The 15,837-nt window shown below is 40.0% G+C and overlaps 1 protein-coding gene across 3 annotated transcripts in view; it reads left to right on the forward strand.

Moving 5' to 3' along the window:
* Positions 1–15,837, forward strand: part of LOC131696080 (uncharacterized) — a 145,902-nt gene that overhangs the window by 88,379 nt on the left and 41,686 nt on the right. For 2 of the 3 annotated variants that reach the window (XM_058984613.1, XM_058984612.1), the window contains exon 2: positions 3,546–3,648. In XM_058984613.1, coding sequence (XP_058840596.1) covers positions 3,550–3,648 — 99 coding nt within the window. In that variant the 5' untranslated portion in view covers positions 3,546–3,549. Of the gene's footprint in view, positions 1–1,773; positions 1,938–3,545; positions 3,649–15,837 lie in introns of those variants that run through there. The other variant, XM_058984611.1, reaches the window with a different exon arrangement.

Raw genomic sequence — 15,837 nt, forward strand, 5'->3', positions numbered from 1 at the left:
CATAATACGAGTTATGTTTCGGTCAGAAAATTTTAGTTACAGCTGTGACCGGGTAGAGGGAGCCAACACAAACTTTTCATAGAAGAGAGATAGAATATCGAGATGTTCAGAAGAATTATTGCAAAATTACTGTTCTTCAACTTTGTGGAAGACACCTAATTTCTATCTCTCTCCGTTGAAAAGTTAGTATTGGTGCCCTCAATGCGGTAAAATTGTGGAACTAAGATGTTCTAACCAAAACATGACTCATATTATTTACTATAACTCTTCTGAACTTACTATTGAGCTAAACCTAACTAACAATTTGGTTATTTTTGGACAGGCATGGCAAGTAGATGACGGAAATCGATGATCAATGTCATTTTGGAACTATATGGTAAGAAGACTGATATTTCTTTCCTTCCCCCAATCAAACAAGAAGCGACAGAGGTTACAGCGCCTCTATTGGAGGCAGGTAGGAAGCTTAATGCGAAAGTGTATATGTTTGTGTGCATCACTATGAGTGGTACCACCTTTACCCACAAGTGGCGTTGCTTTTACTGTCTCCCGATTCTGGACAAAGTTGTCAGTTTTCTTGATATGCAGTCTTCGCTAAAACTTACAATATGGGTATTTTTGGAACGGGTTAGTCGAGTGGATAGCAATGAAAGTCATTATTTGAAATTTTGAAATTGTTTCATATATTGACATGCGGATTCTGGAATCTACTCAGTTAGTTTAAAAATACCCATATTATCGGGTCATAGACATTTTTTCTTTACCAGATGACGGCATTTAAGATTGTAAGATGGCATCGAAAATTGTTTTATGGCATTAATCTTGCAACCCATTCCGAAAATTTAATTTGATGATATGTTCCTCCTTCAAGTTCAAAACAACGGCACCATATTCTACCTCTATTGAAGCTCTTTTGATGTTGACGGTTTGACGAATGGTGCTCGTAAATATTATAAAGTTTCTCATATATTTCATCGAACAATTCGTTTGCTTAATGAAACTGATTCGTAATAGGCCAACGAAAGTTGTTTCGTAGTTTTCACGAAACACTCGTAATAACAAATAAAAGTGTTCCAATAGAACTCACCTCAGAAATAGAAAGAATTGAAAACCTGAATGTGTTTATTTGTTTAAAAGTTTTAAAGTTTGTATTAGATAGGTAGGATGTTCTTTAATAACTGAATACCTAGCATATTGAAAAGGCAAAACAAGAAACAGGTCACAAATACTAACCAAGCTGCAAATATTATAATACAATCCCTACTATGTACAACATGTAAACAGACTCAAAACACAACATGAAATAAACAACAATTTATGTAGTCAATATACACACTAGCTGACGCTGGGAACAATAAACTGATTAACAGTTATATTTATTGGAATGACATCACCTGAATTTGGTGATTCACGCTAATTTTTCGATTGCATCATATATGTAGGTGCTGAATGGTAAAAATGTGATGTTTCAGGAATCACAACATGAGTACCATAATGATTTAATGAATCATATTTTCTGAAAATTATGACCGCTGATACCTTTGAAGATAATTATATTGCCAAGAGTCACTATCCTAACTAGGCTTCTTATCTATACACCGCCACACGCCTGTTTCTATGAAGCTCTTGTCAAACAAATTACTTTAAGTGTAAGTTAAAGATTTACTTCTCCACTGGTGGTAATTGGATTTGTAAATATTTTTCATTCCGCATCAAAGTTGCGCTATTAAACAAGCTCGTCAGCTGAGATCTTTGCTCAGTAACTGTTTTGGTTTGGTGGTGGTTCAGTGTGCAGTGCGTTACTAAATATATTGTTCAAAGGTTGTATGCATAGAATTATGGTGTTTTAAATAACGGAACAGTTTTAACGTGCGACTTAGTTAGAACCTCATGTTTACGCAGTATGTGGTTGGAGTAGTTTCTGTGGAACGAACAGTGCGGTACGTCTATATGTTGATACTTGAATGTGCATTATTACCGTGGATTCCTGTCCATTTACTGGTCGAAAGAGTTCTATTATTCATACCTGCTCATTTTCATTCCTAATTATTAAGCCTACATCTTCGAACTTATCGAGACACTCATAGAACTAATCTTTCGAAACGGGATGCCGCGTAGGTGTTTTGAGAATCTTTCAAATAGCATTTTAAAAACTGTTTAAAGAACTGATGAACATTGACAATATCCTCGTTCGACAATAATCCCTCCGGAAGTTATTCAAATGGCTCGCTGTACTAGGTGCCTCAAGACGATTTCGCTAGATTTTCAGAGCGGCGTGCAAAAATAGCGAAAAATATAAAACTGAAAAAATTGTATTGGATTTGTATTCATCCGGCCAAACGACCTTTCGGCTAAACGGCGATAGGTAAAACAGGTAATCATATGTCATTTAGGTAGTTTTGGAAACTCAGACAAATACTATGATATGATGACAGATTTTTTAATATTTCACTACAAAATACTTTCAGACATAGTTCTTTGTTTTGGAACTGTCTGCTAATCCGCATTTTAAATTTGTCATATTTTGACATACAAATTTTGAAAAGCTAATAGGACATCTGTATACTTTTCTGTCGTGGAAGAAATCTTACGTTTTGTCTATTACTACTGTAACAGTAAGCCAATTAATAACAAATCCAAATTTGATTATTTCTCGAAAATTAGCGAGTTGTAGTAGACATAACACGTTTCCTTAGTATGTTCTCATTTGTGGAACCATGATATCTGAACGTACTCTTTCTTCAGTTGATATTCAAAATTCCGCGCAAATACCAGATAACTTCGTATACGATTTTCCGAACAATAAATTACCTTTTGCAAAATTATCACAAAATACCCTTTCTCCTATATCAAACGACAAACACGACACATCTCATAGTCTAATGGAAACGGAACTGTCGTATAATAGTAATAGTCGAAGGTTTCAATTACCGCTTGTTAGCATACTGTTTGATGCCGTAAACATAAATATCCAAGTTTCGCTGTAGAGCCACCTGTTGATGGTCGTACTCGTTGGCAACAGGCAACCGGAATGGTGCGCTTGTTAGAGTCAGATATAATCAAATCTGTCTGTTACTCCCTTGCCGGATTGCGCCAATCAGCATGGTGGAAATTATCACAACCATGCGACTATCGCACGTCGACCCACATATCTGACACGTGAAATTGAGCGTTAATGAGAAAGTTTACGTATCCAGGAAAGACTTTTAGATTTCCCCAGACTGTTGGAAATGTTGAAATGTTCACCATATTAAATGAATTCTGTTAATTTCAGTTTTGTTTTCATTCTATATTTCAACTGGATTCATAATTCTGTTAGTCACTTTTTGTTGAACTTTGTGATGAAATAAACTTATCGTAAGGAACAGTCTGAGCTTAACTAATCCGTTAAAATCATAGACCAAACCGCTCGTGGTCACGCAGCTGACTTCCAATTTAATTAGCGTATGTCATCAGGAAAGGTCGCTGTAATTATCTAATTTGTAAATCACCATTTCCCCCTGCTTTTCATTCTCTACTTTCATCTATCCAATTTATCTTCTTTGCAGAAACATGAAGGCTACTTTGTGGCTGTGGTCACTGGTAACAACTTTGCTGTACCTCAGTCAACAGATATCAGCTGAGCCGTACACTGATCTGCGGATTTTACAGGTGAGTGACTTTTTCGTTTTTAGAAACTGCGTTTAACATACAAACATGTGACTCATACTGGATTTTCAACTGTTGCATCCGGTAACTTTAAGTGCATTTTTTGCAATTAGAGAACATTTCGATATGTACCAGAATATTTTATATGGTTTGCATTGGTATCAAGAGTAATCAATTATGGGATCAAATTGAAATTTATGTGATCAAGCTTCAATGGGGGAGGGGGGGGGGGGGGGTCAGTGTTCTAGGAGGCAGCGTTCCATCGTCGGGAATGTTACCCTTATCAGAAACCAGCGGACACATGTCAGCGCCATTGATGTTGACCGGCCAATTTAATTGTATGAAAAATGTATCAAGTTACCTTATTTCAGCAATCTGCAGAGATTATGGTAAACGACGGCCTGTAGCGTAATCCTTGGTAATTTTCTTCCTGCCTTAAAATGTCATTCGTTCTACCGAGTTTATGGGACACTTACTTGAACCAGGGCAGAATTATTTCTTGTCATGGGTAAAACAGTAGAAATGATGGTTAAATGAGGATAATTCTATGGTACAGTGAATGAGACAAATTGAAATTTTTGTTTAACCGTTCTGTTTCCGACAGCTTTCTCGGCAACCATTTTCAGGTTTGAATTCATATAACGGTTATGCTTTTCCATAGCTGGAGCAGAGATTTTGCCTCATAAAATGAGTTACTCCTAGTTAGTGATTGTCATATTAAACGAAACTCGCATATAGGGGAATATGGGGAGATTTGACCAAGCACAGAATTCTATTATTGACTATGACGTGTTTTACTAGGTTCTTAAAAAAATTTCTAAAATATTTTTATACTTGTTTCGGTCCCTTAAGGTAATTTGAAACGTTTGGAATTAATAAATTTGCTTTAAATGATGTAATCTTTTATCAAACTTTGTATGGACATATCTACTCGACTAAATCGAAACATTAAAATAGTTATTACTGAAATTTGCACGACATTGAACGCAATAACTAATATTGGTGAGACTTGACCAAGTGGCAATAAGCTGAAGAAAGATTTAAATTTTCTGATATTTACTATGTTGTGGTACCTACTGTTAATGTTAATTACAAAAAAATCCCACATCAATCGTCAGTATATCTTTTAGTACTAGTAAACAAAGCTAGCAGTAATATGGTTCATTTCGGGACGTGTGAACAGCAATGTAAGCAGTACAGTTAATCCTTAAAAGGAAATGCATTAAAAACAGTCGTAATTTATGAAATGTGACCCTTTTATATTTTTTACAGTTACCTAAGGATCTCGATTTTTCAAAATTCTTTTGGTCAAGTCTACTTGTATGACCTTCAAAAAAATAAATTAAAAATTCTTCAAAAAATCATGAACACGCACAATACCTTTGCTCATTATATCTCAATGACTTTGGAAGGATTGAAAACTTTTTTAGAGATTTATGCAGCTTTAGCTGAAAACCTGGTCAAGTGTCGCCATATGTTCCTCTAATGCTAGAAATAAATGGTGTCCCACATCAAATTGAATCACGGAAAAAAACGCTGAAAAAAGTTACGTAAAGTTATTAGTAAGCTTTTGGCTCATTTATTTCATTCAGCTCCAATACCATAACCGTGCGCTAGTACCTTATGCTTAACTTCACTCATTGGGTTCTGAACAACATCTGGCTGCGGCTTCGTCTGTACGGAAACTCACTTTTTCTTCATGTCCACCTCAGATTTGACCTTCTTTGGCTGCTTCCGTGGTGCCTACTTCATAATTGCCCAGTATTTTTCAATGATCCTTAGTTCCGGTGCGATGAGGGGATCGTTTCATGTCCTTCGGTACGAAAGTGACCTCATTGGTTTCGTACCACTCCAGAACAAAATTTGAATAGGGGGACGAAGCTAAATCAAGTATTTTTTGCAAACTTTGGAAGTTTCTGCTTCCTTACTTCCTCCAGAACATCAAACTTGTGCTGGGTGGTGAAGAACAGTAGCATCGGAAGCTGCCAGAAGTCGGCCTTAATGTATGTCTCATCATCCTTGATGACACAATGAGGTATAGTCAGCATCTGTGTGTACAGTTTCTGGGCCCTTGACTTTCCTACCGTATTCGTCACGATTTGGAGCCTTCGCATTTTGTACGTATGCATTCCTTCCCGGTCCTTGACTCTCTGAACGAAAGACTTGGACAGATTCAACTTTTTGGCCACATCCCTGACAGAAGCATTGGGATACCGCTTAAACGCTTTCATTACACGCCTGTGATCTTGATCACTGATACAGAGTTTGGTAGTAACGTTTAATCACACGACTCACCGTCGACTGCACGATTCCGAGTTGTTTTCCGATGTCCTGATAAGAGAATTGAGGAATTTCCAGATGTTTGCGCAAAATGAATTCTCGACGTTGCTTTTCGGCTGACGCCGTTTTTCGAATTTTCGAAAAATTGACAGCGATTAAAATACAATGTAAACAATACACTCTAAACTACTTCTACCCAAGTTTTCAAGAAAAAAATACCCAATTTTTATTTACAGTTTGATGTGGGACACCCTTTAAACCAGAGTAAATTATGTTATTCAAATGAAAAGTTTCAAAATTGAACACAATCTGTACTTCTGTTGTATGTCAGTGCCCTGTAAACTTAATACAAACACCTCAAACTCAAGCATATTCGACTACAAAATATTTGAATTTGATGAGATCGCTATAGCCTAGAAGTCCGTTTGTGTTTTCGCGTCATTTCAACACAATGCCGTTTCTATTGGCAGTCAATTTCATCACTTAATTTTTTACACAATATGCGTTCCGTAATAAGAAACCTGTTTAATCGTGATATTTCAACAATCGTGTAAAAAACAATAGAACAGGCAAAAGAACTGAAAACCGAGTAAAAAATCGTGTAAAAAAATTAACCGTGAATGTATTACTCACTTTGCTGATATGAAGTAACATATACAGTAACGACATATAATTAGCAAGGGACTGAAAAGTGGAGAATTTTTCAAATATTAAGAGCCATAGTACTCAGAGAAGAGCAAGGATTTGAAGTAAGAAAGTTTAGAAAAGCGTGGAGTAGGGTCAATGAACAAGCTTAGAGTTTCCAGGCTACTTAACTCTTTGTCTTCTGCAACGCAGGAGTCAGGATCTTTTGGAATTAAATGCGAATCACCTGAGTCTGCGGCATGTTACATGCCGCAGACTCAGGTGATTCTTTTTCGAGTAGATTCTTTTTATTCTATTTCGAGTAGAAGATCGGACCACTGCTCGGAGTTTTTCAATGCAAAAACGGTATTATTAAATTGGGAGTAACGAGCAGCTCTTTCGACATCTTCCTTTAAGATTTTATCAAAAAAAATTGCATAAAGCACGCTAGCTCAACCGAAGTGTTGCCAGTAACATCCTGATTCTGGCATACGAACATCAACGGACAGGAAACGCATTACGAATTGAAGGGCGACATCGGACTGACAGTCGTCGTCTGTTCTGCTTTCTGAGTAAGGAAGGGCTCCGGACCGGACGGTATCCCTAACGTGATCCTGGCGTTTCGGGATATGTTCAGGATGATCCTAACGAAATGTGTGGACGATGGCTACTTCCCGGATAGATAGAAGATTCAGAAGCTGTCGTTGCTGCCAAAACCAAGGACGCCACCAGAAGATCCAGTATCTAATCGGCACAAATACCTGCTGCATACTCTTGGTAAACTTCTGGAAAGGATTTTCCTCCACAAACTGATGAACTACTCTGAAATTGAGAACACACTGTAGCAGAGACAATTCGTATTCCGGAAAAGGATCTCGACGGTGGACGCCATCCGCCGAGTCATCGCAAGCGCGGAGAAAGCATTGAAGCAAAAGACAAGGGTTAATCGCTACTGCGCCGTGGTTACGATCGACGTGCAGATGGAGTTCAACGGCGCAGAGGGCGATCGCCGTAGCGCTGCAAAGAATGGGAGACGAGCATGGGACAGAGGTCGATTAGGGTCACGGCGGGAGTACCCCAGGGCTCCATACTCGACCCAACGTTCTGGCATGTAATGTACACCGAAGTCTTAACACTGCAACTGCCCAGAGGAGTTGAGATCGTCGGCTTTGCAGATGACGTTGTTCTGACGATAACCGGCGAGAGCCTCGAGGAAGTGGAGATATTGACGACAAAGACAATAGGCATCGTGGAAACCTGGATAGCTGATATCAAGTTGCAGTTGGCTCAACACAAGACGGGGGAGTGCTGGTCAGCAATAGTACCAAAATCCAACGTGTCGTGATCAGCGTCGGCGGACACCTAATCTCATCGATGCGTACGCTGAGGTACCTGGGTATGACGGTCGATGATCGGTTAACTTACAACATCCATGTCGACTATGTATGTAAGAATGCTGCGAGGACAACTAATGTATCGGTAAGGATCATACCGAACATCGGAGGAGCAAGATGCAGCACGAGACGTCTCCTGGCATGTGTGTCATCCTCAATACTGATGTATGGCGTGCCGTCCTGGGCTGCTACACTGAACTCAAAGCGGAATCGGACGAAGGTAACAAGTATGTTTCGTCTAATGGATGTTCGTGTCGCGAACGCGTACAGAACGTGTCGTCGGAGGCGGTATACGTTATTATCGGGATGATTCCCATCTGCATCACTCTGGCTGAGGACGTGGAATGTTACCAGTGGAGGAATACAGGAAATGCAAGGAAACTGGTCAGAGCGGAGTTGTCCGCTAAGTGGCAGCAAGAGTGGGACAACACGGAGAAAGGAAGGTGGAGCCCCCGACTCATCCCAAATGTGTCGGTGTCGGTGCAAAGGAAGCATGGCGAGGTGAATGTCCATTTGACGCAGCTTTTGTTACGGGCATGGATGCTTCCGGAAGTATATACATCAGTTTGAATACGCATCGTCATCTTTTTGCTCGAAGTGTATAAACGTGCAAGAGACACTGGAACACGTGGTCTTCAAAAGTCCTAGGATCGAAGAAGTTCATAGGGGTATTCCTAGTGGGACAGTTGACAATATCGTCGAAGAGATGTGCAACGACGAGCATATCTGGGATGCTATCGACAGAGTGGTTACGAGTATACTCTGCGGGCTGCAGAGAAAGTAATGAAGAGACAACAAAGTAGCGCCGTCGGCTAGAAACTAGACTATACTAGTACGCGTCGCAGCATCGGGTTCAGATCGTCGGGGCACCAATGAACCTCCCGTCAAGCGTCGCCGGAATCGCCGGACCGACCTCGAAATTCTACCGGGTAGTCTAGATCCACTGTCGGGGATTAGAGTGAGTAGATCGCGTCGAATAGCTAGCAGTGGGTCGTTGGGACGACAGTTAACCTTGAGCTGGCTCACGGAAATGAACATTGGTATAGGGAGAAATCAACCCCCGGTTTCACAATAGGGTAGATTCCCGTGGAATATCCAACTATATCATGACAAAAATGGGAGATAATAGGCTCACGAAACAGACATCGATACAGAGAGAAATTCCTCTACCAGGGAACTCTTAGTCGGAGTATGGTAGTTCACCGCAGGACAATATCTGAATAGATCTCGATAAAGCTGGTAGCTAAGTTGTTCAAGGAAGCAGTTATCGGTCTCTGGAGAAATTCCTTTTCTTTCGCTATACCCACCCCTTTAGTTATACATGTGGTGTTTTCCTTGTTGTTATAAATAAAAAAATAACATGTAAACGAACGGAACGTGGAACTGCAGATCTCTCAACTCCATCGGGAGCACCCGCGTACTCGCCGATGTTCTCAAGGACCGCGGGTTCGGAATCGTAGCGCTGCAGGAGGTGTGTTGGATAGGATCCATGGTGCAAACGTTTAGAGGTAATCATACCATCTACCAGAGCTGCGGCAACACACATGAGCTAGGGACAGCTTTTATTGTGATGGGCGATATGCAAAGGCGCGTGATCGGTTGGTGGCCGATCGACGAAAAAATGTACAGGTTGAGGATCAAGGGCCGTTTCTTCAACATCAGCATAATAAACGTGCACAGCCCTCACTCCGGAAGCACCGATGATGACAAAGACGGTTTCTACGCGCAGCTCGAACGAGAATACGACCGCTGCCCAAGCCATGACGTCAAGATCATCATTGGGGACTTAAACGCTCAGGTAGACCAGGAGGAGGAATTCAGACCGACTATTGGAAAGTTCAGCGCTCACTAGCTGACGAATGAGAACGGCCTTCGACTCATTGATTTCGCCGCCTCCAAGAACGTGGCCATTCGTAGTACCTTCTTCCAGCACAGACTCCCTTATCGTTACACCTGGAGATCACCGCTACAGACGGAATCGCAAATCGACCACGTCCTGATCGATGGACGGCACTTCTCCGATATTATCGACGTCAGGACCTATCGTGGCGCTAACATCGACTCTGACCACTACCTGGTGATGGTTAAATTGCGCCCAAAACTATTCGTCATTAATCATGTACGGTACCGACGGCCGCCTCGGTACGATCTGGAGCGACTGAAGCAACCAGATGTCGCCATTGCCTACGCACAGCAGCTCGAGCCAGCGTTACCGGACGAGGGAGAGCTTGACGTGGCCCCTCTAGAGGACTGCTGGAGAACGGTAAAAGCAGCCATCAACAACGTAGCTGAGTTCATTGTCGGGTATGAGGAACGGAGACGACGGAACGATTGGTTCGACGAGGAGTGCAGAGCGGTTCTGGAGGAGAAGAATGCAGCGCGAGCGGTCATGCTGCAGCATGGAACCCGACAGAATGTGGAACGATACAAACAGAAGCGAAGGCAGCAGATACGCCTCTTGCGGGAGAAAAAACGCCGCATGGAAGAAGCGGAGTGCGAGGAAATGGAACTGCTGTGCCGTTCTCAAGATACACAGAAGTTCTACCAGGAGCTCAACGCATCCCGCAAAGGCTTCGTGCCGCAAGCCGAAATATGTAGGGATAAGGACGGGAGCCTGCTGACGGACAACCGTGAGGTGATCGATAGGTAGAAGCAGCACTTCGACAAGCACCTGAACGGCGAGCAGAATGTAGATACAGATGACCAAGGCAACGGAGGATTTGACTACGTCAGTGCAGTTGAGGACGGGAATGAACCAACTCCCACGTTGAGGGAAGTTAAGAATGCCATCAGGATCAAGCTAGGAAACAGCGTTACGATCGACGGGGATACCTTCGAGGTAGTGGAGGATTTTGTCTACCTAGAATCCTTATTAACGGCTGACAATAACGTGAGCCGTAAAATCCGAAGACGCATCATAGTCGGGCCTACTATGGGCTCCAGAAAAACTGCGGTCAAGAAAGATTCACCCCCGCACCAAATGCACCATGTACAAAACGCTTATAAGACTGGTGGTTCTCTACGGGCACGAGACTTGGACCGTGCTCGAGGAGAACCTGCAATAGGGTGTCCCAAAATGACATCATGTTAAAAAAGTCATCGGGCTCACTTCTTAAATGAATGGTTAGGGTATTAGGACCACTTTCTTCTTCGGAGTGAATCTGATAAAATGCTTCCTACTAGTGGCGAATTTTGATTTTTGGAAAAATGGGCCGATTTTGGATAAAATTTCAAATTTAGGCATGTTGAAGTGGTCCTGAACTGTCTTAGATTTTTTCAGCATTTTTTTATTTTTCTGGAGATCCAAATGGAGAAGTTTGGTTAGTTAGTTTGTACAAATCTTGAATTATAAGAGCGGTAGAGCCATTAAAACTTAGTAAAAAGTGAATTTTTTTGTGTTTTTCAGTATTTTTTCTTGAAAACTGGGTATCTACAAAATTTTAAAAGTATAGAAAACACTTTGTATAGTTGAGCCGAATACAGGGACATCATTTTGCTGAAGTAAGTGTATAGCTACGGCTAATGGGGTATGAGTTATTTAAGTTTTTGTTAGATAACCTTTGACATTTTTAGCAATTCATCAAAAATAATGCTTTTCCAAAAATTAAATCCGTTCAAATGTGCTTTGACCACACATTGTTTTTCGGAAAATAGAGGGAAAATGATGAAAAATGACGTTTTCTGTACGTCTTTAGTATGTCAGGACGAGGTTTAATGAGTATCTGAAGATTTTTTTGTAACTTATATTATAAAAATAATGATAACTTTGCTAATGACGCCAAGTCTCTAATTATTTTTTGAAGAGTTAATTCTCCATAATTACGTCTAGGAGGAATCTTCAACAAAATAATTGTGTCAGTAGATGCGCTGTATTCTGATGTAATTTTTTTCGAGGATATTTGCCCCAAATTCGACTATTTCGGAATTATGTGATCCGTGATAGTAAATATCAGTTTTTCAACACTCACCTCACTATTCTGCATTTTCTCCACTTTAATGTTCCTAACATGGAAATAAGGCCTTATATATAAAATGTGAATATGCCAATCAATTAAGCCTTCAAATATACGCCATAACTTGCCCTTAACTCGACATATTTGTTTAATTTTAGTGATTTTTAAACCCGCTAGGTTGCTATTAGTATACAAAATAATTTAAAAAAAATCGTCATTTTCTCATAAAAACCGATTCTAATGTGCTAGAGACACGCGAAAAACGCAATTTTTCATCATTTTCCTTCTATTTTCTGAAAAATAATATGCGGACTAAGCACGCTTCAGTTGTTTTATTTTGTAGAACAGAGTTATTTTTGATGAATATCATAAAATGTCAAAAGGTTATTTAACAAAAACTTAAATAACTCATACCCCATTGGCCGTAGCTATACACTTTCTTCAACAAAATTACGCCTCTGTATTCGGCTCAACTATATAAAGTGTTTTATTTACATTTAAAATTTTGTAGAAACCCAGTTTTGAAGAAAAACTACTGAAAAACAACAAAAATTCCACTTTTTACTAATGGCTGTACCGCTCTTACAATTCAAAATTTGTACAAACTAACTAACCAAACTTCTCCAGTAGGACATTTAGAAAATAAAAAAATGCTGAAAAAATCTAAGGTCGTTCAGGAGCACTTCAAGAGGCACGCATTTGAAATTTTACCCAAAATCGGTCCATTTTTCAAAAAATCAAAATTCGCCACCAATAGGGAGCATTTTAGAAAATTCACTCCGAAGAATAAAGTGTTCCTAATACCCTAACCTTTCATTTAAGAAGTGAGCCCGATGACTTTTTTAACATGATGTCATTTTGGGACACCCTAACCTGTAAGCGTTAGGAATTTTCGAGCGACGGTTGCTAAGGACGATCTTAGGCGGTGTGCAGGAGAACGGTGTGTGGCGACGAAGGATGAACCACGAGCTCGCTGCACTCTATGGTGAACCCAGTAACCAAAAGATGGCCAACGCTGGAAGAATACGGTGGGCAGGGCATGTTGCAAGAATGCAGGACAACAATCCTGCAAAGATGGTGTTCGTTAATGATCCGGTAGGTACAAGAAGGCGAGGAGCGCAGAGAGCACGATGGGCGGACCAGGTGGAACGTGATTTGGCGAGTGTGGGGCGTAACCGACGTTGGAGAGCTGCAGCTACAAATCGAGTATTGTGGAGGCAAATTGTTGATTCAGTGTAATCATGAAATTGATGTTGAACTAAATAAATGAATGAAATGAAAATGGAAGCGAAAAAAGATATCCCAGATCGGAAAAATCACGATGAATCTACAATTCTCAACGATTTCATTGCCAATGAGTTGATTTAAATCGGTCAATTGGGTCACCCGTAGTAAATTTTTCAAACAAAACAGGCTAAAAAGTTAATGGTATTGCTATCAACAATTTTTTGTTTGAGAAATTTTGACTATATCGAGCGAGTGTCCGTGTTACAAAATTTGGAGCGAGTAACGGGCGGCTGTGAATAGCATTGATAAATGTAAACTTTACTATGATACAACAAAACCTAAATTAGTATTTCGGTGATATCAAATGGAATGTAAACAGGTTTACTATGTTTTAAGCGATGCCATAAACATAAAGTCACTAAGGGTTGTAAGACATCATAGCTGGCTCATGTGTACCTACTTTCCTCCAATCGTCACACATTTATTCTATCATAGCAGGGATAACGCATAAGTAAATATTTACTCTTCCATACAAAGCAACTGAACTCTGTTTCCTAGTTTTCCAGTCTGTGTGCGTATAACAATACAGTGGTGTAAATTGGCTCAATTTGTGAATCTTGTTTATGGCAACAATTGTATAGTAGAGTGACAGGAAAAAATGACCCCTATCGGCCCACGCCTGATTCGATTCCTAGTCCCACCAGGAGTATTTGCACCAAATTTGAAGCAAATCGGACAAGTCTAGCTATCGGACCAACGTGCCTGAAGTTTGTATGGGATTTTTCGACAATTTACATGGAGAAATCCCACTAACTCGCATTTTTGCCGCTAGATAGCAGTGCATGTATCGTATTATCACTGTAAGTGAAAATAAGAAAGATAATTTAATTGTCTACAACTTTGCCAAAGACTGCTAGTGAATTCGGCTTTGTTAAAAGAAGTTATTAAGCTTTTAGTGAAGTGATGTCTGAGTCAGTTTTGCATGGGGCCTAGCAGTGCATGGTTGTGTATCAGTACTCGATTTGCGCGAACTAAACATTTTTGTGAAATAACCGTCAGATTTAGCTCTATGATATATTCAGAAGAATTGTAGTAAATAATACGAGCTATATTTTGGTTACAACGTTTTAGTTCCACATTTCACCACGTAGATGGCGCCAACACTAACTTTTCAACGGAAAGAGATAGAAATTAGGTGTCTTCCACAAAGTTGTAGAACAGGCATTTTCCAATAATTCTTTCGAACATCTTGATAGTCTATCTCTCTTCTATTAAAAGTTAGTGTTGGCGCCCTCTATGCGGTCATAGTTGGAACTAAAATTTTCCAACCAAAACATAACTCGTATTATGTCTTATAATTCTTCTGAACATACTATTAGGCTAAACCTATCGATTATTTCACAAAAATGCATAGTTTGTGGGAATCGATTACAGATACACAACCATGCACTGCTAGGCCCCATGCAAAACTGACTCAGACATCACTTCGTTAAAAGTTTAATAACTACTTTTAACAAAGCCGGATTCACTAGCAGTCTTTGGCAAAGTTGTAGACAATTAAATTATCTTTCTTATTTTCACTTACAGTGATAATACGATACATGCACTGCCATCTAGCGGCAAAAATGCGAGTTAGTGGGATTTCTCCATGTAAATTGTCGAAAAATCCCATACAAACTTCAGGCACGTTGGTCCGATAGCTAGACTTGTTCGATTTGCTTCAAATTTGGTGCAAGTACTCCTGGTGGGACTAGGAATCGAATCAAGGGTGGGCCGATTGTGTTTTAAAAAATTCATTATTTTCCTGGGCAGTCTATTGTATAGTCGCATAATGGCAGCCATAACAAAAAAACTTCTTCATGACGTATGGTTGAATAGTGTTTGATGTCAACTTTCCTCACTAGTTGCATTATAGGGTAAAATATATAGTACGTCGCCTTAAGACTGTTGACTGTTTCGTTGCCTAGTTATTTATATTTAAATATATTATTACAATTCGTCTTCGACCTTCCTCTCATCAGAAATTGACACTAACTTTTTGCCGCAATAGATAAGGTAGTGTCGATTTCTCGAAATGTACCCATTACTTTATTAGGTTAGGATTTCTGCCTTTCACGTACAAAGCGGTTTCACCAAAAAAAATTGTCTTTGGGAGAAAGATAAATTTTTACTCAATTTTTCATCCTTATGCAGGAATGTAGCATAGTTTCTGTTCAGCGTTTTGTTCCGTTATACCGATTGACCTCTTTACCCTATTGACATTGACATTGCTTGGATTTGAATATATATTCCAAGCCTCTCGGTTATACTATACCGTAGTAGTAGATACAACACAAACAAATTTTCTTGTTTTCCATCGTCTCATATCGTATTACCAGCCAAACTTTATAGCCACACCTGATTATATAGACACTGCCTTGGTACTACATTCGCTTACGGAACTTGACCGTCATTTTCTACAGACATGAGCATACATGACAATTGCAAGTTTAGTGGCATGATACAACAGACACAGTTATTGGTTCCGAGTTGGGGCTCGATCTGTTATACGCTTACGCGAATTGTTCGTGCAGTATTGTTTAACCGTTCATTCATGCTGCCTGGACTTATTTATAGATGCCACTTCATTTGGTTCATCCTCCTTTATTATTGTGGACGTAACACATGGAGACGTACGCCGGAAGCTATGCATTCACAATCCGTTTCCGTGGCTT

The sequence above is a fragment of the Topomyia yanbarensis genome, unplaced genomic scaffold (assembly GCF_030247195.1).
Source record: "Topomyia yanbarensis strain Yona2022 unplaced genomic scaffold, ASM3024719v1 HiC_scaffold_7, whole genome shotgun sequence".
NCBI lineage: Eukaryota > Metazoa > Arthropoda > Insecta > Diptera > Culicidae > Topomyia > Topomyia yanbarensis.